The sequence below is a fragment of the Octopus bimaculoides genome, chromosome 4 (genome assembly GCF_046866305.1).
Source record: "Octopus bimaculoides isolate indiv1 chromosome 4, ASM4686630v1, whole genome shotgun sequence".
In the NCBI taxonomy this organism is placed as follows: domain Eukaryota; kingdom Metazoa; phylum Mollusca; class Cephalopoda; order Octopoda; family Octopodidae; genus Octopus; species Octopus bimaculoides.
The window spans coordinates 43,724,192-43,748,005 of record NC_142931.1 but is presented as its reverse complement, the minus strand read 5'-3'; the positions used below and the strand labels follow the sequence as shown (position 1 = coordinate 43,748,005).

At 33.9% G+C, this 23,814-nt stretch overlaps 2 protein-coding genes across 6 annotated transcripts in view; one reads left to right on the top strand and one right to left on the bottom strand.

Annotated features, from left to right (window-relative positions):
• Positions 1–20,937, top strand: part of LOC106874000 (fermitin family homolog 2) — a 105,967-nt gene extending 85,030 nt beyond the window's left edge. For all 4 annotated transcript variants that reach the window (XM_014921553.3, XM_089350664.1, XM_014921554.3 and 1 more), the window contains 8 exons: positions 2,038–2,140; positions 6,824–6,931; positions 9,004–9,188; positions 10,389–10,513; positions 12,075–12,181; positions 13,885–14,109; positions 18,411–18,557; positions 19,350–20,937. In XM_014921553.3, the coding sequence (XP_014777039.1) occupies positions 2,038–2,140; positions 6,824–6,931; positions 9,004–9,188; positions 10,389–10,513; positions 12,075–12,181; positions 13,885–14,109; positions 18,411–18,557; positions 19,350–19,640 (1,291 nt within the window). In that variant the 3' untranslated portion in view covers positions 19,641–20,937. The remainder of the gene's footprint in view (positions 1–2,037; positions 2,141–6,823; positions 6,932–9,003; positions 9,189–10,388; positions 10,514–12,074; positions 12,182–13,884; positions 14,110–18,410; positions 18,558–19,349) is intronic.
• Positions 20,938–21,703: 766 nt separating this feature from the next.
• Positions 21,704–23,814, bottom strand: part of LOC106874001 (2-oxoadipate dehydrogenase complex component E1) — a 52,264-nt gene continuing 50,153 nt past the window's right edge. For both annotated transcript variants that reach the window (XR_016241473.1, XM_014921555.3), the window contains exon 23: positions 21,704–22,252. Coding sequence is in view for 1 of the 2 variants with exons in the window: in XM_014921555.3 (XP_014777041.1) it covers positions 22,151–22,252 (102 nt within the window). In the remaining variant the exon portion in view is untranslated. The remainder of the gene's footprint in view (positions 22,253–23,814) is intronic.

Here is a 23,814-nt window from a genome sequence, read left to right as displayed (position 1 = left end):
GGTTTGTGTAGCAGTCTTGTTAGATCTATATATCTTGCACATGCTCTTAGTTTCACTCATTTTCACATTACATACATTTAAAAATAACCTGTATGGTGTGTCTGTTGCTACATGTGTTGAGATGTTTGTCTTCATATATTCCCATCAGCACATATATTATCTTTTTCCTGTGGATGCACTTGTGCAATGCATTCAGTTTAACTCTTGCCAAATTTCCCATATCTGCACAAAGCGACACAAACATAACTGCATTCAAATACTTATTTATATATGCATATTCTACACATCCATACATGGTTTTGCAGTTTGCATACTCATTAAATCATTTTATTTAGTTCTATATATGCATAAACTTCTTAGCCACATGACCATGCACACACGCACATGCACACACGTGCGCGCATGTGCTCATGTATGTATAGGTGCATGTATATATGCTTATATCTATGAATTTTATTTTCTGCAGTGCTGGTACAGCCTTCTGGCTTGTCAGTCCCCAGTCAAACTGTCCATCCCATGCCAGCATGGAAAGCGGACATTGAACGATGATGATTTGAAAATGCAACTTTTTTTTATTTTTTAATTTTTTTTATTCTAACTCTTGCATTCCTAACAGCTATAGATCTATTTTCCTTGTATGTTATAATAGTGAAAGAATAATATTCTGCTTATCAGAGAAGCACTACATTTTACTCTCTGCTATTAAATTCAACAGATGACCTTTTGTGTTATTTTTTAAACCCATCTAACAGGAGTACAATACCTTCATTTTCTCTGTTTGAATACAACTTTTACCATTGATTAAATGCCAGTAGGATAATGGTATATGAATGAATATATATCATCTGATTTTCACTGTTAATTACTTTCTAGTTTTCTTCTTGTGGGATTTTCTTTTCTTTTTATATTATATGCTCCCTGTGGCATTTAACCAAACTAGTGAGATTATGCTGCACTACTTAATGTATTCTTTTGCGCAAATATTTCTTTAGCCAGCAGCATTGCTAATTGCCTCCTGTTCAGTGCTAACTTTGGATTAAAAATTTCACACTGTAACCATTACCTATATATACATACATACATACATACATATTTTATAGGTAAAGGTATACATTTCACAACGTGAATGATTCACAACAGTGAGTATTAGACTTCTGGCAAAAATATTCTCTGTGACATATTTGCTTACAAAACATGAAATGGCCCCATGGGGGCACATAAGATATTCCATGAACTTGAATGCTTTGAAAGTACATATATATTACACACACAAAACAAGCAAAAATAAGTGAACTTGTTCCAAACAAATTAGTGGATGTGTAAAATTATTACTGTAATGCATGCGACATATGGTTGTTGGTGCTACACAGTTAATAGACTCAAGGCTGAAATGGTTTGCAAAAAGTAACTGTATGAGAGGTAGACTGATATTACTACCTAATATTTTATTTCAGGTTTTGCCTCTGCCCTTAAAAACTTTCGGAATTGAGTCTAATAATGTGTTATTGCTGGATGTCTTTCTTAACACTCTGTAAAGTGGTTGGCATTAGGAAGGGCATCCAACTGTAGAATCCATGCCACATCAGACTGGAGTCTGGTGTAGCTTGCCAGCTGTTGTCATGTCGTCCAACCCATGCCAACATGGACAATAAATGAGGATTTTATATATATCACTATATCGACCATACTATTGGATGTTATACACTGCTGGGTTACAATGCTCTTCCTTGCATTGTTGTAGTTCTTCAAATGATGCATCCCATTGGCCAGGTGGGTGGGCCAACATTTTCCCTGAACAAGATACTTGTCTGTCACAGGGTTTATCCATTTACAGCTGAGTGGCCTGGAGTATCATGAAATTGAAGTATTTTGCTTAAAAGCAACACACCACCAGTCTTGGAATTGAAACCACGACCTTGTGATAGTGAGTGCAACACCATAACCATTAAACCATGTACCTTCTCTTTTACATGTAGAAAATATTGTTTGATGTTTATACTAAAAAATCTCATGGAATTTTTTTTTTCCCCCCCACAGATGGCTTGATTCTTCAATTTCATTAATGGAACAAGGTATCCGTGAAAGACATCTACTTTTACTTAGGTTTAAGTTTTTCACATTCTATGACCTCAGTCCAAAGGTTAGTGTTGATAATTTTTTTGTGTACTATCTTTTAATATCATTTGCTTAATAACTTTATGAAAGCATATTTCAAGACAACCCTCTTTTCTTTTTTTTAACGTTAGGGAAGGCGTAGCACCTTATAACCTTTACTGTCTCTTCCAGACTGGGGAGTTTGATGCAGCTAATGTCCGACATAGTCTTGACCATAAAAATAGTAACTAAATATTCCTCAAATCACAGCACTATATTAAAAACAGGAAGAACACTTTAGATAATGTAGGTTTTGAATACACTGTATAAATGATCTTAGTCCTGATTTGTAAGGGCTAAAAATCAACTCATCATTTTCTGTCTTTATTTCTTACTCTTCAAGTAAAATTTTAAGAGAAACAGAGGGAAAGAGTAATCTAATTCTGAATAATCTTATTACTGGTACTTTATCTTTTTTTTTTTTTTTTTTTTTTTTTCTATATCGATGCCTAGGCAAATTAACCTGTCGGGATCTGAACTGAAAAGTCCAGTGTTCCATTATTTTAGTTGTGTAGTGATGTCTTTCAAATGAAGCAATTTTTCCTTTTAGAAATAGTATCTCATTTTTGCAGTTCTCTATTTTTTTAATTTTATTTTAATTTTGTTCTCTAGTAGCTCTTAAGTAGGTTTTCATTGCTTTGTAATTTCTTAGTGTTGATAGTTTCCCCCCCCAATGTGAAGGCTGGATTTTTATGAATCTATTTCAATGTTTTGTCAAATGTTTGAATTGTTGGCGATAAAATCGTTTTATTCATAATAGGTTTATACTGACCTCAAGCCGTGACTCTTATCTTTTACATAATATCTTTGAAATATAATATATAGCTTGTGTATGATCCATGCTCTTTGAGACTTTGGAGAACAATTTTAGCATGTATTAATTGAATAAGTGCCTGGTATAAAATTCTGTGGCCAGCACACCAGACAGATGTCTGTTTTGACATGAATATTTAATAGGGATGGATGGTTCTCCTATGCAAAGAAGTGCTTAGTTATTGTTGTTAAACCCCAGGCCATTCATGATTGAAGAAACCTATGAATAAAACTTCATCTTCCCAAATACATGTTTCTGCAGTTTTTTGGCGGGTAGGGGTGGGGCAGAAGAACCATCAGTGTTGCATAGTAGACATGCTTTAGGTTAGATGTGAATATTAGAAATTATTTCCTATTTCGCCAAATGTGGTGCTCATTCACATTGTTTGGAGTTAATCATGAGTTATAGCTTTGAGATTTCAATGATATAATTGTTTATTTTTAGAATGATCTAGCCAGTTTGACCAGAAAAATAAAATATTTAGGCTGTATAGGGCTGGTTAAAGGTTTGAAGATATATTCCTTGGAACTGTCGTCTAGTTCTAGGTCATCCTTGGCCAAGCAGCCTTTTTTTTCTTTATTTCCAGGCATAATTGATTCTAGGATTGTGTGATTTGAGGGAGATTTGGTTATTTCTAGCTTGAGTGATGATATACAGGTTCCCTCATTGGTTTGAAATGTAAGTGGAGTCTGAGAAAGAAGTATTTCAAAAACAAATATCAGGTAGTATCTAGGACAGATGACATTATCATTTTATGTCTTTTTTTTCTATACTGGCATGGGTTTGGGTTTCCCAGTGTCTCATCAGCCACTGTGCAGTTATTTTGCTGTCTCCTGCAGTCCTTCATTACCTGATGCACATAACTGAGAACAATGGTGAAGCTTGTTGTCCATCTTATCTAATGAACTGATTGCATTTCATCATGCTATTTTACCATTCAGTTTTTTATAGCTGGATTAAAAATTGCTTATTCCATTTCTACCCTCTTTGAAGGATAGCTTGTAAGTTGACTTGTGTAGTCCAAATCTCTTCACATGTTCCTGATTTTGTCACGGGTTCATTGGCTGGAGGCTTTCTCTACCACAGCATGGTCTATGTGTATTAGTCATAACAAAACTGGTGACAAAAGTTAATTTGCAAATTTTAATTCATGAAAATATAGATATTAAGTTAAGGATGATGTCGTCATCATGACCAAAGTAACCTCATCTGTTCTTTATTTCTTATTTTTTTATCTCCTGGATGCATTTTCACAGCTAATAGGCTAAAACTGTTCTTTTGAGAAGGAAATAATCTCTTCATAGGGATATACAGAAATCAAGTGTGTATAAAGTGCTGCATGACAGTGAAACCCAATCCATAAAGACACTACATGAACTTTTTTTTTTGTGTATCATCCCAACACAGTTGTCTTAAAACAACCACAACCCATAAGCGAGAACACTAGTAAAAACTTCTCATGAAATATTTGTGTTAAAGGTTGGGTAGCATTAAATTTCTGTGGTTGACATGATAGTGGTGGGTAGTTGACTATGTATTGCCATAAAGTTTTCATAAACTATTCTAGCCTAAATTCATTTTTATTTTTATTGTAATAATAATTTCAAATTTTGACACAAGGCCAGCAATTTCAGGGGTGGGGTAAGTTGATTACATCGACCCCCCCCCCCCCCCCCAATGTTCAATTGGTACTTATTTCATTGACACCGAAAGGATGAAACGCAAAGTTGACCTTAGTGGAATTTGAACTCAGAATGTAAAGATGGATAAAATGCTGCTAAGCATTTTTCCTGGCATGCTACCAATTCAGCCAGCTCGCTGCCTTATAATAATAGTGATATTATAATAATGATCTAAGAAAATAACAATGGCTAGCCATTGCATGAATGATCCCCTAAACTCAGCTATTGCACACTTGTTTGTGCTGTTACTCTATAGAATTCTTATTGCAATGAAATGTCATACAGTTTCCTCCTTGTCATCACAAGTTGTTTTCCACTTGTAGTTGATAGTATAGGATGTAGTGTGGTGCTTAAACACTAACAGATCTGGCTGGTTGGAAGTGGGGATAGGGGAGTGATTTTCTATTGAAGTCATGTACTTCCTCCAATCCTTTTCTAGTTCTTGTGTCAATTACCATTCCTTGTATCTACAATACTGACCACCATTACTATGACTGTCAGTTATGTGTGTATAATGTATATATTGTGTGTTTCTGTATACATGTGTATATGTATGTATATTTTGTGGCAACTACTACCAATCTTGATGATAGCACCATGCTGCTTCTTCCCTCTCCCACTCCATCCTCTATGGCTGGCTGGGAGAGCAGCAGGGTGGTGGTGGTGGTGATAGTGATGCTGGTGGGATACAAAAGTATAAGCTATTGATTCTGCTAGCTATTGATGTGCTATAAACATGCTGCAAACAATGTATGTGTGGGTCTGTGTGTATGCACCGGCCTATGTTTGTTTGGATGATGGTCAGTGTTTGTATGTATGGGTCTGCTTTTAATGGGGGGGGGGGGGGGGTGATCAGTATTTTTAGCTGTCTGCATGTCTGTCTGTTAGTTATAGTTTGTGTCTATAGTTGTAGAGTCTACATGTGTGTGTGTGTGTGTGTGTGTGTGTGTGTGTGTGTGTCAGTGGAACAACTATAGTTTGACTGTTCAATACATATGTTTATATTCATAATAAATATTTTTATTACAATGTCTTGTTAACAGCTTTTGTGTGCATGATGGAAGTTATTGTTTGATTTTGTTACTGTTGCTCCACACACACACACACACACTGTTCTCATATACAAACGCACTTTTAATACTGCATGCAAATAGACCTACATACATGGACTTACATATGTGCATGTCACTCAAGCTTACTATGCATACACATTCACTGACATAATCTGCATACAGCAAAATAAATATCTCTCCTTCTCCCTTTTTCACACACACACACACACACACACACACACACCAGTCTGTTGTTATACTAGTGAGAAGAGTATTGAATAAATATATATTGCACACATTTTCTAGCAGCTAATCTATAGTCAACAGAACCGTCATGAAACAGCTGTGAGAAATATAAATTTCAGATACTGATTACTTGATTGCTGTGCACATGCATGTATGTTTGGTTTTTGTTTTTTTGCTTTTGCCTCTGATCTCTCTCTCTGCCCTAATCTCTCATCTTTTCACACTCTTTGTATTCTTTCTCAGTTGGTAGTGTCATTAGAGTTTTGGACAAAATGCCTTGTGTTTATTCTGGCATCGTGTCTTTTAAGTTTGAATCCCACCATGGCCAACTTATCCTTTCATCCTTCGAGTGTTGTTATCAACTTGGTCTGTAGATTGACAGAAATGTCAGAATGTTAGCTCTGTCTTGGAGTATTTGTTCCTATTCTTTGCATTCTGAGTAAAAAAAAATTCTACTTCAGCATACTTGGGTGGTACTTAATCTGCCATATAGTGTAACACTTCCACTTGGCTCTTTAGTTACTTTAGCAGATTCTGCTCTGTTGCAAGCACTCAGGTCAGACCTCCAGTTTAGGAAGCTTCAAAATGAGTCTTGAGCATTGTCCTTGCTATCTTGACCAAAAGAGTTTAAAAAAATAAAAAAATTGTTTCCTCACGGTTTTAAAATTTTGCTTTTAAATTACAACTTTAGAATTTCAAAATTTTCTTGAACAAACTTCAAAGTTAGGGAAATGAAAGACTATAAGAAATATATAGTTAGCAATTAAATATCTTTTTTAAAACCTGTACCTGTAAATAAATACATTGTTGACTTGTGTGCAATGGACAGCAAATAACAATGTAATTTTTCTTTTCTTTTATTTATTTTTTTAAAGTATGACAGTGTCCGAATAAACCAAATCTATGAGCAAGCTAAATGGGCTTTGATATCCGAAGAAATAGACTGTACTGAAGAAGAGATGGTAATGTTTGCTGGCTTACAGGTGAGAACAGCTTTCTTTTGGAATAATCATTCAATGCTCTACTCTTTCTCTTTCTTTCTCTTTCTCTCTCTCTCTCTCTGTAGCTTTTCTTTCCTTTTCCATTTCGATCTGTTTGCATGGGTCCTCTTGATTCTGTGAGTCCGCAAATAATTTATATAGGTTGGTTTCAGAGCACTTAGATACAGAATCATAATTTTAGAAGGAAAATATTTTTCAAACTTTTAATATATTAAATTGCTTTCTCTATATTTCATGCTAGCACAAAACCATTAATGTAAAAGACAAACCCATAATTGTATGTACTACTTTGTTGGCTGGAGACAAACATTTTTCATGCTTTGAATATTACCTTATGTTGGTGGAGTCTTGCTGTAAATTTTTTTTTTCCCATAATTGTACTTCCTTCAATAAGGCCATCACATCACTGATAAGCCTGTCCCAGGTGGTGTCATAGACTTGGAAAAATTGACATGGGTGGAACCCGTCTTGTTTAGAGGAGACCTATAAATTATGTACTTTCTGTACAGAAAATGTTCTACTGTAGTTCATATTGTAGAACGTGTGGCAATAGTACTTTGTATTGCAGAGATTTAAGATTTGACTAGACTTTGAAAGTGAAGACTCCTCCATTTGTTCTACAGTTAATGCGTTAATATATTCATGTGGGTGAAAAACCTTGCAAGATTGGAGAAACAGATGTTAGTGGTGGTGATCATGATGATTGTGGTGGTTGTTGTGAGATGTGTGGTGGTGGTGGTGGTGGTGGTGGTGGTGAGGTTAAAATAAACGTCATTTTCTATATAATTTTTTGTTGAACTTATATAAAAAGATTGCTTGTTTATTTGAAAACCTATTGATGTTTTATGCAATTGAAGGTATTTTCTATTAAGCTTCCTTCATTTATTTTCAAAGTTCAAACTTGAAGTAAATACCAGTAACATCTTGTGAACCAATTCAATTGATTATATCCCTTCCTATAAATTTACCTCCTTCTTTAAAAAAAAAAAAACCTAAAATACTCTTTCCTTTCTACTTTAAACCAATATTACACTATAGTATAAACCTTGGTATTAACAGTTATACCACACTTGAGTTTAAGAGTAATCTGTTCTCATATTCATTGTGCTAAATCCTCAGAAAGTGAATTTACCATCTGCTTTCAGTTTCTGGTAGCAATTGATTGTCGTTTATAACAACCTTATCATTTCTTACCTTATAAATAAATAGTGCCTTGAGGCATGACTAATTGATAGAATTTAGTTCACTCTAGGTCATGGATGAAATTATCTAAACTTCAAAACACTTAAAATATATTGAAAACTTGTTAATTGAAAAGTAAGCCTTTTTTTAAAAAAAAAATTATTTTTCAATTACTTAAAACCAGCTCAGCTATTATTCTTGAAGCAAGTCTAGAGCTTAAGACAGGTTCAGTGTTTGGCCATAGGAACTTTTTTAATGTTAAACTCTCAGACATACATGCTTACACACACACCACACCACACCACACCACAACACCACACCACACCACAACACCACACCACACAACCAACACATACACCAACACACATCACACACACACCAAGGCACACACACACACACACCAAATCCTTGCATTTGTCGCTGTTCTAAACAAAGAGACCTTTTTCCGAAGTAAAACTAAATATTCAAATTAAATTTAGTTTGTAATGTTCTTAAAGCAATTGATTGACCTGGTTACGCTGATGTCGCTCACCTTTTTTCTTTAATGCTATTCTGTACTTCTTGACCCAATGAGAGGCATTGCTGCATTCATTATTGTTCTGCATTTATAGTAGAGAGGACATAGAGAAGTTATTGTGTTGTTGGATTAGGCAATCTGCCAGTCATCTGTACATGTTATAAATCATTGTGTATTGGCAGTTTTTTAACTGCCATTTTCTAAAATCTTAGATGTTAAAGCTTGTTCAACTTTATTTTTTTTTCTTTTAAGCTGCTGAAGTTAATTAGAAATGCTAGCTATAAAGTAAAAGAAAATTACAATAAGCATATAAAATAACAAAAACCTTGTATTAAAAAAATGTTTCTTTTCTCAGTTACAAGTCCAATTGGAGAGTCAAAACCCACAACCTGAAATATTTGATCAAACTGACGGCCAAGAAGAGGATGATATTGATTCTGCCTTAAAAGAATTGAAAGAGTCTTTGGAAGGGACAACGGCCCCTTCTTCAAATGACATCACAAACGTACCAGAGTTAGACGCTTTCATCAAAATATTCAAGTAAGGTTTTTAACCTTCTCTTACTGTTTCTCATGTGTGTGTGTGTGTGTGTGTGTGTGTGTGCATGCATATTTGTGTATACCCACACAATTTGTTTTTGTATTTGTTTGTGAAGACCCTCTTAAGACAAAAATAAAACTTCTCACCATCTGGCATAAAGCTGCCTCTCCCAATACTGTATCCCTTGGTTGAAGAGTCTTACTTATGACTTGATGGTCTCACTGGTGGTGCTGCCCTATAAAAAGCACCTGGTACACTCTCTAAATTGGTTGCCACCATGCTAGAGCAGACATGGTCTGGCATAGTTTTCTATCTTAATTCCTGTTGAACCATCCATGCCATACCAGTTTGGAAAATATGTTAAATGGTGATATTCTGCTTTTTTTTTTTTTTTCCCCTCGCCATTTTTCAATAATCAGTATTTGGTTGATAACAATACTTGTTTTTAGCTTCAGTTCACAGTGAAGTATTGAGGCAGATATTCTATTTAAATTTCTTCAGTGTCTATAACTAGTTGTACATTAGATTTATATTAGATAAAATTAAACCAAAACGTATTCACTTTAAAAACACGTAGCAGTTCATCCAGCTCATGCTATCAAAAAGTTGGGGATGAGGTTTGACCAAGCAGTTGCCATGTGGCCCCTATATTATTTGGTGAAGACAATGGTTAGCAGATTCAGCAGAGCAGCAGAGAAAAATAAATTGCATTGCTGAGTTGTGATCCCTTTAAAGTAGATCTTGCCTTTCATTGTTTCAGGGTCAGTGAAAACAAGATGAGTCGGGTACTGCAATCCTCTATACGAAGTACCCTGCTATCACCAATTATAGCCTTATATGGTAAAAGACCTCCTTTGGTCATAAAAGACCATGGGATTACATTTAGAAAGTTACTCTCTAAGGCACAAGGTTGTTTATGGCAGACCAGCAGTCACCCATGCATACCAGCCTCTCCTCTCCAGGTCACCGATGTCATCCAAGGGAAAGGCAAAGGCTGATACAGCTTGGCACCAGTGACATTGCAACTCGTGTAATTGTGAGGCCGACACTCTAACCACTGAGCCATGTGCCTATAGCTTTATGCTGATGTCAGAAATCAGTATTTAGTGAATTTTTGTGTTGTCTGTATGGAAATTGTAGTGCTTATTTTACTTTTTTTTTTTTAATATTTTCTCTAATAGAACGTCTTTTTATTTTTAGACCCAAAAAGTTCACTCTGAAGAATTTTAAGCGTTATTATTGCGTCTTTAGAGAATATACTATTTCTTTATATAAGAGTAAAGAAGACCGGGCTGGGGAACCTATTGCAAGAATTAGTACCAAAGGTGAGTTGTTTTTCTCTGCAACTGTTATATATGTATGTATATGAGATACACACACACACACACACACACACACACACACACACACACACACACACACACACACACACACACACACACACACCAACCACCTTAATAATGCTTGTCTGTGAGGGGCTCTGCCCTTCCCCACCCAACATTTCATCCTGTAACACCCATCACTTCCTCTATCACCTAAGAGCAGAATTGGCACTTACTACACTCCTTACCCTTCTCAGTTACTTTTCTTCTCCCACCTTAACCAACTTTCACGTCCCATTGTCTTCCCCACTGCCTACTGTCTCCACCTGTCACCCTAAATACCCTCACATATTTACAAGTCCCCCTCCCCCAAAGTTTCTCTTATATTTCTCTCTATTTACTTGTCACCCAGCTCAAGCCTCTATATTACATAACCTATTCTCACCACTCCCAATGTCCTTCAATGGCACATCCCAACACGTCTTTGCCATCATTTCTCTTTATCTAACTCTTTTCAACTGGAGTATCCACAGAAAGATACCTATATATCTCTATATCTTAAATCTCTCAGCTGGTACATTCACCCAATACTCCTTATAAGTATACTTATTCCATGTTGTCAATTGGAAATTTATAACCAACCATGCTATTCACATATGGTGGATGTAAAAATATTTATTGTTCATTGGTGACAGTGAGTCATAACAAAAAAATTTTGTGATTTATATAACCTTCATCATCATCGTTTAACGTCCGCTTTCCATGCTAGCATGGGTTGGACGATTTGACTGAGGACTGGTGCAACCAGATGGCTACACCAGGCTCCAATTTAATTTGGCAGAGTTTCTACAGCTGGATGCCCTTCCTAACGCCAACCACTCAGAGAGTGTAGTGGGTGCTTTTACGTGTCACCCGCATGAAAACGGCCACGCTCGAAATGGTGTCTAACCTTGTCTATTTAATTTTTTTTTTCACTGGTAGCTTTGTATATTAGTAATTATCAACATTGGAGGCTCAAAATTATTATCTAGTGTTAAGGTGTACAAATAATTCAACTCGACTTTGTTGAAACTTTGTATATATTTTCATTGAAATAGCAAATTGCTGTCATTGGTTACTGTTCACTAGCAAGGCTGTGAGCTAGCTAAATTGTCTGTATGCCTGACAAAATACTTAGCAACATTTCTTCTGGCTTCAGTTCTGAATCCACTTTTGTCTTCACATTGTTTTACACTAAAGTTCAATAATAGTTGTAATGATTATTAGACAGAAGGGACATCTTTCTGAAGTTCAGTTTACTCCTGCTGTAATATGAGTATATCTTCCTAGAATTCTGTTTGGTATTTCAACTCTATAACTTTTGCTAGTTGATTTTACACAAATTAGAGACCTCATGTAGGACAGATTATCTACATTTACATTCATCCCAAAATATAATTTCAGTTAATTTTTATAAAATACGATGGTAATGAATTCATTCAGTTCATTGTGATTAGGAAATATATTGATGATTATCTTAACTTTGAAAGTGAAATATTTGAACTCTTAACTTCTTTTTATGCAGGCTGTGAGGCCAGTCCTGATGTAAACCTTTCAAGTCAGAAATTTGGTATTAAGTTATTTGAACCCACAAAAGAAGGAATGTCAGAAATTTGGCTTCGGTTTGACACAGTTAGTATTAACTTCCACTACCTGTTCGTGTTTATATGGCTTCTTATTACACAACTGTAGTAACTGCTTTTGTAAATATTGTAAACACTAAACACTGTTATTTATATTCATTGCTACTGAATATCAAGGAGTCCACAGTGACCAACATAGCATCTGTAGTTTTGTGTTCTTATATTGAAATATACAGGTTGTATTGTTTATATAATAGAAAAAAAGTACAAATATAATACTAATATAGAAAAAGCATATTCCAATAAAGTTAAGTGGCAATTTTAAATTGCATGAAATATTCTTTATAACTATTTAATTCAAAACGAAATCAAAATATTTCTTTGTTGTTATACCAGTTGGGTGAACTGCATCACTCACTTCAGAGAAATTTATGTGCTTGGTGAAAGCAAAAAATATATCAATAGATAATTGTATAGAATTTAATTTCCATCTTTATAAATTGATAATTTTGTTTTAGCATTTGAAAGTGAAATTGTATAGCATCTATTTTATGTGCAGTGTTAGTATGAATATCCTGAACTAACACCTGGTGTGGTAGTGATAATATTAATGGCCTTTGATCAGATGTAGCAGAATATTAATAGAATATTAACTGAGCATGTGTGAATATGTATATGGCATGTTTACGCAACAGTGATTATTTGATTGTGACCCATAACTGTGTCACTGACAGAGGTTTGCAAGGGAGTTGTGGATAAAATGCTGTTTGACACTAGAATTATTCTTATGTAAATTTTATAGGCTGTGGCTGGGACAATAGTGAATGAGGAGTTGAGATTTATTTCATAGCAACAAAGAGAATATCTGTATAAAGCAGGCAAGTTTCACAATGCAAGTGTTTGTTCTGATAATTAAAGATGTCATTATTCATCAAAGCAGTGTTAAACCAATGGCTTGAACTGAAACAAAATATTCCTGGATTTATGATTAATGGTTATTTCTTTGAATTTTTGTGTTTACTGTCATAACAGGAAGTTTAATCACACATCAGTAAAATATAAGACACAAAATACATACTGTTTCCATGTAGTAAAATAAAGGATTATTGAAGCTTGTGTCCTAATAATTCATATCCTTGTTAAAGATTTGAGAAAATGCATGGACATCAGTAATAGCATTTCTAAAAAGATTTTTAGGGTAAAACTTGTAAAAAAAAAAAAAAAATGCTTTCTTTTTAAAAAAAAGCAATGGGGTATCATTTAGTTTACCTACTTAACCCTTTTGTTACTATATTTCTGTTGAAACGAATGCCTTTGTTTCAATTAATTTTGAAATTAATGAAGAATTTAGTAAAATAACTGTCGTTATCAAGCTGCTTGGAACATAGTTTAGTATATTTTAAAGGAAGCTTTTAATTTAAACCACTTGAAAGCAGGAAGATTGTAACATAGGGGCTGTCTCAAGCAGGCTGGTACCTTGTGAAAGAGTTATAGCAAACTATTTCGTGAGTGGATATGTTTTTAAGAATACAAAACTTATTGAGTGTTCAGAAAAGAAATGTAATTGAGTATTGGAGGCCCTTGTTAGGTAACACTGAAATCTTTATATTTTAGAAAGTTGATTCGCCACAACCTCCCTTTCTAGATCTCAATGTGTAGGTCCCTTTCTTGTTTTTGTGTCCTGCCAAAAGGCAGCTACCAAATTTAATTGCCAATAACAATTTCAACACTAATGTATGTTATAAATTACAGAAAGAACTTTACTGTGACTGGATGGCAGCCTGTAGATTGGCTTCTAAAGGCAAAACAATGGCAGACAGTACATATGAAAGTGAGGTAACAACACTGAAGACCTTCCTGAGTATGCAAGAACCTGCAGCCGATGACTCAATTGTATCATCCAGTGGCTCAGTTCCAGATATCAATGTTGAAGATTTTGTTGCACCTCGATTTGTAAGAAAACTCAAAGCTGGACAGGTAAGAGAAATTTATATTAGATTCAGTGACTCTTGTACTTTTTTTTACAGTGAGTTGTGTACACTCGGTGCAGCCCAAATTGAGCAGATATATGATCAAAGAAGACCTTCCAATTATAACTAGTTTTGTTTTTGGATATAGTCTATTAAAGATTGCATTATTCAATGTGCTGAGTCGGTCTAGGGTTACACTGTACATTGCATACTTGTCATTGCTTGAGTGAAGTGGTACTAACACTGTAACATTCCTTGTTGATGTTATGATCGGTCACTGTGCTTTGAAAGACTTGTGGAACAGAGAAATCGCTTATTTAAATAAAGTAGTTTTAGTGACAGGAAGAGCATGTCATGAAAACCTGTTTCAAATCCTTCCTGCATCCAAACCTGTGCTAACCTGGAAAAATGGTTATTAACAAACAAATGAAATATATCCAAATTGTTTTCAATATCCATTTGCATGGATCAAATGGAATCTGTTAGGATGGATTTTCTATGGTTAGATGACCTTGTTGCTGATCCTCACCCATTTCCAAATAAAGTTTATATATATGTTGGTAGGGAGTGGAGGTAAAAACTTCTTTGGGACTGTATTTAATAGTCATGTGTCACTAACTATCACCGACCCTCTCTTGTTTATCACGTAAGGGATTTTTTTTATTTTACTAGTCATCTCAAGAGCCCAGCTTTGATAAAGCACTTTATTTATGAGGGATGTAAACAAGAAATTGGTGTTTTACTCAAACAATATTGTGAAGACATGCAGAATGGAAATGTTCATGTACACAATGGGGTTAACCCTTTAGCATTCAGATTACTGAATGTCCACCCTGTTGGGTAGTTGGTGTTAAAAAGGGCATCTAACCATAAAAACTGTGCCAAAACAAACACAGAAGTCTGCAGTTTTCTGTCTGGCCAGCTCCTGTCAGACCATCCAACCAACCCATGCCAGCATGGAAAGTGGACATTAAACGATGATGATGATCCTATTAAATGTAATGCTTATTCGTTCACATTGTTTTGAATCAATCTTGCAGTATTTCGTAACATCAAGATTTCGATGATGCGATTATTTAGTTCTAGGATGACATTGTAGGGTAGGTGTGAGAGGCCTGATCCAGTCAATCTGAACATAAACTAGAATACTTTGGCCAGATTAAATGCTAAAACGTTAAGTACAGTTTCTATCCACAAATTTCACTCGAAGCTTTGCTTACTTTGAAATTGTATCGAGACACCTGCCCAAAACAACACACACATTGGAACAATATCATTCCTGGCACTTCACTTGCTGTACACAGATCAATGTCAGGTAAACAAAACCATGTGTGTGCATGCATGCATGCATGTATATTACTATAGTATACACAGTTAAACCATAGCATTAGCTTGTATAGTGTCATGAGATTTCAAGTGTAATCCACATAAAGGATTATATCCTATAATCTTTCAAAAACAAACTGGATATTGGGAGATTTGTAAACATCATATTAACCTAAATTTTTCAATTCTTTTGAGAATTTAATACATGTGTGTTCATGTATAGAATTAGCTAATTTGGGCTCAATGTTAATACTCTGCAAGCTCAAGAAAAACCAGGGAAATCAGAGTTATTCAGGTCACTAGGTCACTTACAATGTAGCTGTTGGAGTGTAAAATGGATATTGTTACTGTTTATTTACAAGATTAACTCTGGAATGCTATTTAGTTGACTAGAGTGTAGGAGTTTGGATAGTTCAATTTGCTGACTCAGGCCTTCTTCACAGCAAACCAGTTATGCATCTTACTCTTGACCAATACTCTTAACTTGACAGTGTAGATTTTCAGTTTCATTTCTTATTATTTAGTCTTGGGTTACCTTGTTTAATATCTTTCTTTTTCAGGCATAGTGTATCTAAGAGTACCTGATGCAGTTTTTTTTTTTTTTATAAGTTGTGATTTGATGGAATTTGCCTGCTATTTCTAGCAGATTAAGCAACTATGTAAAGGTTTTTTTTTTCTTTTTTGCTCACTGTAAACGTGTTTAAATGCAAGTCAGTTCTTGAGCAGACATATAAGGAAAACTATGCCACTTATGGCCATCTCGTCTTTGTGTGGGATGTTTCTTTAATTAAAATGTTGGTGTTATTTAAGGATAATTTGGCTATTTCTAACAGGTAGACTGCTATATAGAAAGTTTATCCATTATCATTGGCTTACTTTTAATTTTTTTTGACCATGTCTCTTATTTTGAAAATAATCGAGATCATTTTAATTTTGTTTGGAATCTAACTTAAAAGACTTACATAGAATGATAAATTGTAACTTATGAACCCTTAAAATGGGCAGTTTCCTTTTAGTATCCTAGAAGAAGCATTCCTGGACAGTTTATCATAAGTTACGAAATATTATAGTAATTGATTGTATGTGTCTACTGAAATTCTTTAGTAGTAGTAATAATAATAATAATCCATTCTACTATAGGCACTAGGCTTGAAGTTTGGAGGAGGGAGTTAGATTACATCGACCCCAGAGCTTAACTGCCTTTCATCTTTCCAGGATCGATGAAAAAGTACCAAAGCTGAGCTTGGTGGGATTTGAACTAAGAACATAAAGATGCTAAACATTTTGTCCAGCAATCCACTGCCTTAATGATAATGTTAGTGTTGATATATTCCCACAACAATAACGAGACGAAGGAATATTGCCTCTTGTGTTATTTGATATAGAAAGTAACATGTTTATGGCTGTTGCCATTTTGAATGCTTAAAGGTTAAAATATACTAGAAGTGAATGGAATTCAGATTTACTAAATTATTTTGAATCTTTAAAAATATTTCTCAACTTTATAAGGGTATGCTATTTTTTCCTTTAATTTCAATCTCTTTTGCTAAATTTAGTCTAATCAATTGAAAACAAATACTTTTCTTTTCTGTGGTAGAATGATTGACATTAAAAAAAGTCTAACTATACTCAGCTGTTGAAATGTCTATTTTTGGATACTCAAGACAAGTGATGGGCATTATAAGTACCAAATTGAGGCTGTAAAGAGAAACCAGACCATTTCTCTTTTTGTCTCATTTTGCTGAGAAAATCTAAACTTTATTTGATTTTATAAATAGACTTTATAAAATTCAGCATCTAAAATTTTGTTCTGAGTTCAGTCTTACTGCATGGTATCTTGGTTAAGTGTCTTATATAGCACCAGATTAATAAATGCCTTATAAATGGATTTGGCTGAGATAAACAGCAAAGCCTGTTGTATGTGCACACCTCCTCTTGATATCACGTGATAGTTGTAGCATGTCATTGTCCTACAAGTGCCATCTTTCATTAACAATTTATGAAAGCATGTCTGGTTATAAAGAAACTTGCTCCAAAACAAGTGATAGTTGGCAACAAGTTGGGTTGCTGCTTGTAGAAAATCTGTTTCAATGAATTCTGTTTGGCCCACGGAAGCATAGAAAAGTGGATGTTAAATTTTTTTCAAGAAAGAATTAAGCTGAACATAGCAAAGTGATTTAAAACAATATACACTGGTATTTCTTGCAATTATCTTCTCTATCCTTGTGACAGAATTTCAATTCTGCACTGTAAGGTATAGGATTCCTTGCAAAATCAACTGTTCTCACCATGATTCTGTAAGGAATTTACCTTGTAGGTAGGTGTCCATCAGGGATTAGTTCTCAGCATCTTATAGTTATCCAGGCAATGACAGTGATATTTAGGATTTACTGTCTATGGAACTTTCATAAGCTGATGACCTGGTTCTCATATCTGAATCTGAGGCAGTTTTAATGAACAGGAAAGGACTCTATTACCATCTGGGAAGGAACCATGTTTGATATGCGTGGTGTACCTAGTATGAACTCTGTTTCCAATTTCTCTATTCTTCCTGGGCACACAAACTGAAAAAGGACTGTTGGTATGGACATGTAATACATATGAAGGATGACATTTCAGTAAAGAAATATGTGATCTAAGTGGAATGAATCAGCTGAAGATAAAAGACAAAGGAAGGACTTCCAAAAGTGATAGATGACTACAATAAACTGCCAGGTGCTGTGTTGGAGAAGACTTGTTCAACTCCAACACTATCTTAAGTCTTTTGAACTACTCTTTTCTTATATACACTGTAATTATGAAGTCAATTAAACAGAATTACCTTTTTATTTATTCAGTCTTAATGGTACTGCAATATTGTGTAGGGGAAAATATTGTAGATTTTGCTAGGTTGACATTTGTATGTTTGTGAACTTGGTTATTCCTGTATACCAAAATAGTATCTTATCTCTAATGATAAAATTTTATGTACTTAAATTTCAGTTTCTCAAACGTATTAAAGAAGCTCACTCCAATGTGAAAAATATGAGTTTGACAGAATCCAAGATGGCATATATCAAAGCATGGCAGGCACTACCAGAATATGGCATTACTTATTTTATAATAAAGATGAACAACATGAAAAAAGAGGTTTGTATATTTACTTAAAATTCAAATGTTTGTCTTTTTGCCTTAATAAATCTTAGCAAATTGTTTACCATTTTTATATTTAGCCATGTTTCTTAACTTCTCTTCTATGAGCTCAGATTTAAATCATTAAGAAACTTTATTGTAATAGCTATTTCATATTTATCCATTCATTTAGTCAAGCACTATAGCTGTGCAGTTGGTACAGTTGTCAGTTTGGTCATAAGTTCTAACTTGATGACTGTTATGCTTCCAGGTGAAACATTACTCTGCATGTTTTACTTTGTCCAACTGTTAACAGAATCGGTTCTTTCTTTAGTTGACTAATTAACAATTAAAAGGCTATTGCATCATTAAAAGTATAAAACAGTTTACACCAAGAAAACTCTCCCAACCTTATTAGCATGAAGTACTAAAAAGCAGAGCTTAAGTTTGAAATAAATTTTATTGTTTCTCTGGTTAATTCATTAATCCTATCTTAATTTTTATTACTTTCTATTCTTTAGTCACTACCTTTTCTACTAGTGCAAAATATTAATTATAGGACAAAAATAACAAACATTAGTTAAACCTTCTCGTAAAAATACTTCATAAAATGTTTCATTGTTGATGTAATTATAGTTATTCAACCACATTACACTTTGACACATATTCTATTAAGATCATAAAACTTATCTAAGTTCTTTAGCATCTGCTGGCACTCTATATATGGTTATATTTTAGCGATAATTACTATAATAAAATTTAGCTGTACATTTCTGCTGTCTGGACTTACAAAATATTTGTTTCTTACAGGAATTAATTGGTGTGGCAAACAACAGAATTATACGGATGGATCTTCAGTCTGGTGACTCTGTTAAAACCTGGCGTTACAACACACTGCAGACATGGACAGTAAACTGGGAAACCCGGCAAGTTATCCTGAAGTTTGAAGAAGAGAATATCATCTTTGACAGTCCAGCAGCAGACTGCAAAGTTGTTCATGAGTTTATAGGCGGTTACATTTTCCTCTCAATGCGTTCTTCTGACAAAAACCAGACATTAGATGAAGCTCTCTTCCATAAATTAACTGGTGGGAGATTGTAATCTTGCCCATTAACTTCTGTAGAGACTTGTTGATTTCTGAAAATGTGACCTACCCCATTACCATTATTAATGAGTTGCATTTCTGTTCAACAAACTTAACATGGATTCTTGCTGTAAACTATTGTATGTATTCCTACAATTCTATCAAGGAAGCAATTATTTTCTAAAACCCATACATAAGGCATGCAAAACTTCAGAACTTGATTTTGTCTCTACTAGCTACAAACTTCCATATTTTTTTTTGTACACTTTAAGTTTTAAGAAAATATCTTGGGGGTTTAAAATATACTTTTATGCTTCTCCATGACAAATTATATATTTAACACACACACATTCACACATTAAAAAAGGCTTTTAATTAAAATACAAAAAAAAAAAGGTAGTTGAAAAGAAAGGGAAATATAAGTTGTCAGCATGAAATTGTTTAGCCTTGTAGGCAAATTTGTATAGATGCCTTTTTATTTTTTCATAAATAAAGCTGCTTGCTTGCCATGCAGGTGATTCTGTTTAGAGTGTAATCTAGTTTTACTCTGGAAACCTCTGGCAGATTAGAGAATGTGTGCATACACATCAACACAAACATTATTAAGCAGTTGCATTTTTTAAAAAAAAATGTGAATCAATTTTAGGGCTGAATTTTTAATTACCTGTTAGAACCTGTGTTTTTATAACATAAATGCAAAGCCCAGTGGTACTTTGGTAGCTTTACTGTTTTGTTGCTTCTTCACTGAATGATAAGGCAAGAAGCTTGCAAGGAGGTTCGTGTTACCTACCAATATCACACTTCAGCCATTGATATTGCCACATCTCTCCCTTTATTGCCCCAGATTTCTGCTCTTGCTTCTGAGGGTTTGTCTTAAAAACAAAATTTTGTGGAATAAGAACAATGACATGAATTAAAACCTTAGTTAGGTCAATTCAATTTAATCCCTCACCTCAGCAGTTAAATTTAAATAACTCTCCCATTAAATCATTTCTTAAATATTAAATTAAATTTATAAAAAAAACATTGTTTTAATTGAAAATGTAAAGATTAACTTTATGCTCCTGGAGGAGTTACTATCAGCTTAAACTCGCTCAATTCTGGGAGTTTGTGTGTATGTGTGTTAGCATGCATGTTTGAGAGAGAAAAGAACAGAACTTGAGTAGTTTTTCATCTGCTCAGTTACAAATAAATTTAACTAATTTGGTTGGGAATCTGGTAGGGGTTTATTTTTAATAGTTAGGGATATGGGAGGGGTTTATTTTTATGAATTTTTTTTCTAATGAAATTGTAAAATAAATTTATTGCTTGTTTTATTGGTCTTTTGTTATTAAGATTTGAATGTTTCTTTTCTCCATGTTCTGTCTCATGTACACACTTAATTAAAAAAAAAAAAATTACTGGTTTTGAAAAATGTCGACAACCTAACTTTCTAAACTTATGAACTCGAGATTCAAAAAGTTGATGGCAAAAAATACATGAGCTGAGTTGCACTGCAGTTGGAAAGGTGTTAAAGAGGAAACAATGCAGCAATAAATGTTAAAAAAAAAAAAAAAATAATTTAAAACGGTCAATAGTTTATGCTAGTGATAGATATACAAGTAACAAGAATCAGTAAATGTTTATAGACAGATGTAAAACATTTATAGAAGTTTACTTTTGTTTGTTTGTTTCTATAATTACCTAAAGTTTAATTAGTAAAACAAGACATGCTGCTGTGTTTAACACGGTATGTTTGAGGTACCATTTGATGCTGTTTGTTTATCACAACACCATTTGGTCAACTGCTGTTTTAAGTTTACTATTTGCTAGTTTAGGCTCTAGCATTTAAACCGGCCAAATCCCACTTAAATATTTTATGTTCAAACTGGCCAAATCCAGCTTCTCACACCAACCCTGCAATATCATTCTAAAAATAAACTATCACAAAATTGAAATCTAAAAGCTACAAGATAATGTGTGATAAATTCAGAACAATGTGAATAAATAAGCATCACATTTAACAAAATAATCTGAATCCTATAGTTAAATCATCCTACCCTAAGATGATTGTTATAGAATCAAAACACTGAATATTTCCTCCAAGGATCAACAAGTATTTTTTTCTCACTTTATTCAGCTTAGAGACATTCTTCAACCTTACAAAAGGTATGTAAATTTAGAATATGAAAATAAATCTCAAGCATAAATTTGTCTATAGGAAAACTTCCATTATCTCTCTCACACACATATATAATCATAATCCACAGTGAAAGTAATACTATTAAATCGTTTGGTCAAGATTCTTTTAAAATATTTCTTTTATATATGTCCAAATTGGCTGCATCTACCAACTGTTTTTTGTATATAAGTTGCAAATTATCTACAATATATACATAATTCATTCACAATCAGATAGCTATTATGTTAGTTAAAAAATAATTTCAGCACGATTCTCCTTCCATTTGAATGAAAGAATTAAGCTTATAAGCATATTGCTTTATAAGCTTTACTAAAGCTGCCAAGAAGTGATGAAGATAGAAAATATTCATTGGAAAGTTGCTGCAATTAACTGCTGGGCTTCTTTCTGGTGTTCTGTAGCAATTCCAACAGCTGCAGATGCTAATGTTCCTCTCCCAACATAATTCAACTGTAGAAAAGAAATCAGAAATGGAGATTAACCTTTTCATTACTGTATTTATTTTGAGATGCTCTGTGTTTCTTTCAATTACTTTAAATATAACAAAGAATTTAGTAAAATAACATCATTCGGCTAGTGTTAGGAACATAAATTGTGGCTAAGGTTTGGAAGATTTTAATTCAAAACATTTGTACTCTGAGCCAGAGCTGGTTTCAGCAAGGTTGGTAACAAAAACGTTAATATTTTGTTTCAGTAATATAACTAATTGTATACAGTTTTTATTGAAACAGTATCTGAAACCTTTATTGGTTAAATGAGGTCCTACGATGATCGTCTTCTTTATCCTTTAATCCAACTTTGTTGTTCCTTCATGATCTGTCACTTTTCTGTCTTTATCAAGGAAATATCTATATTTAATTCTTTTACTCTGTATCTTTTAGATTCAATATTTCTAACCATTACTGTATGCTCCAATAAGACTATCTGCTCATATTTAATAAGCCAGAAATACAAATACTACTAATTTCAAGATGCAATGAATGCTGTATATGATAATGTTCCTAATTAAGCTGAGATTACGTTTCAATTTCTTTGCACTACCAATGTGTTCCTTATCTTTTTGGCTCTAAAAAAAATAGAACCATTTATAGTAAAACAAAAACTATTACAAGATACTAACTCTATACTCAAAAAAACTGCTTCCCTACTTGACAACTTGTTTCAAGATATTTTTTTCTTCTTTTAAGGACTTTCATATTGATTTCAAACTTTGGCACAAGGCCAGCAATTTCTGAGGAGGAGGTCAGTCGATTAAATTGACCTGAGTGTTCAACTGGTACTTATTTCATTCACCTCACTAGGTTGAAAGGCAAAATCAACCTTGGTAGAATTTGAACTCAAAACCTAGACATGAAATATTCTTTTCTACTCCAGGCACAAAGCCCGAAACTTTGGGGGAAGGGGCCAGTCGACTAGATAGACCTCAGTATGCATCTGGTACTTTATCAACCCCCAAAAGGATGAAACACAAAATTGACCTCGGCAGAATTTGAACTCTTTCGCCTGGTGTGCTAATGTTTCTGCCAGCTTGCCTCCTATGAAATATTGCTAAGCATTTTGCTTTGTGTGCTAATGATCCTGCCAGCATGCTGCCCTACTGGACTATTTTCTATTAACATTATGAAAATCATGCCAAATGCTTAAACTTCCTTTTCAAGGTCCACAAGTAATGAGTGTATATAAGAGGATGTATTTCCTATCATTTTAAGAAAATATATATATATATATATATATATATATATACATACACACTCACCTAGTCCATATATTCCCACATTAAAGACTTTAATTCTTAGTCTATAATTCTGCTATATCCACTCTAAATTGGTTTTGTCAATTCTGAAAAACCACTATGCTATTCAGAAGTTGTTTCTAACCTTCTAGACAAAATCCATAGCATTTACTTCATTTTTTGCATTACCTGTGTTGATTCTCTTTCTCTCTCTCTTTGAGGACAGTTTTCTCTGTCGTTCAGTTAATGCATAATTCAATTATCAATCTTAGTTCCTGTT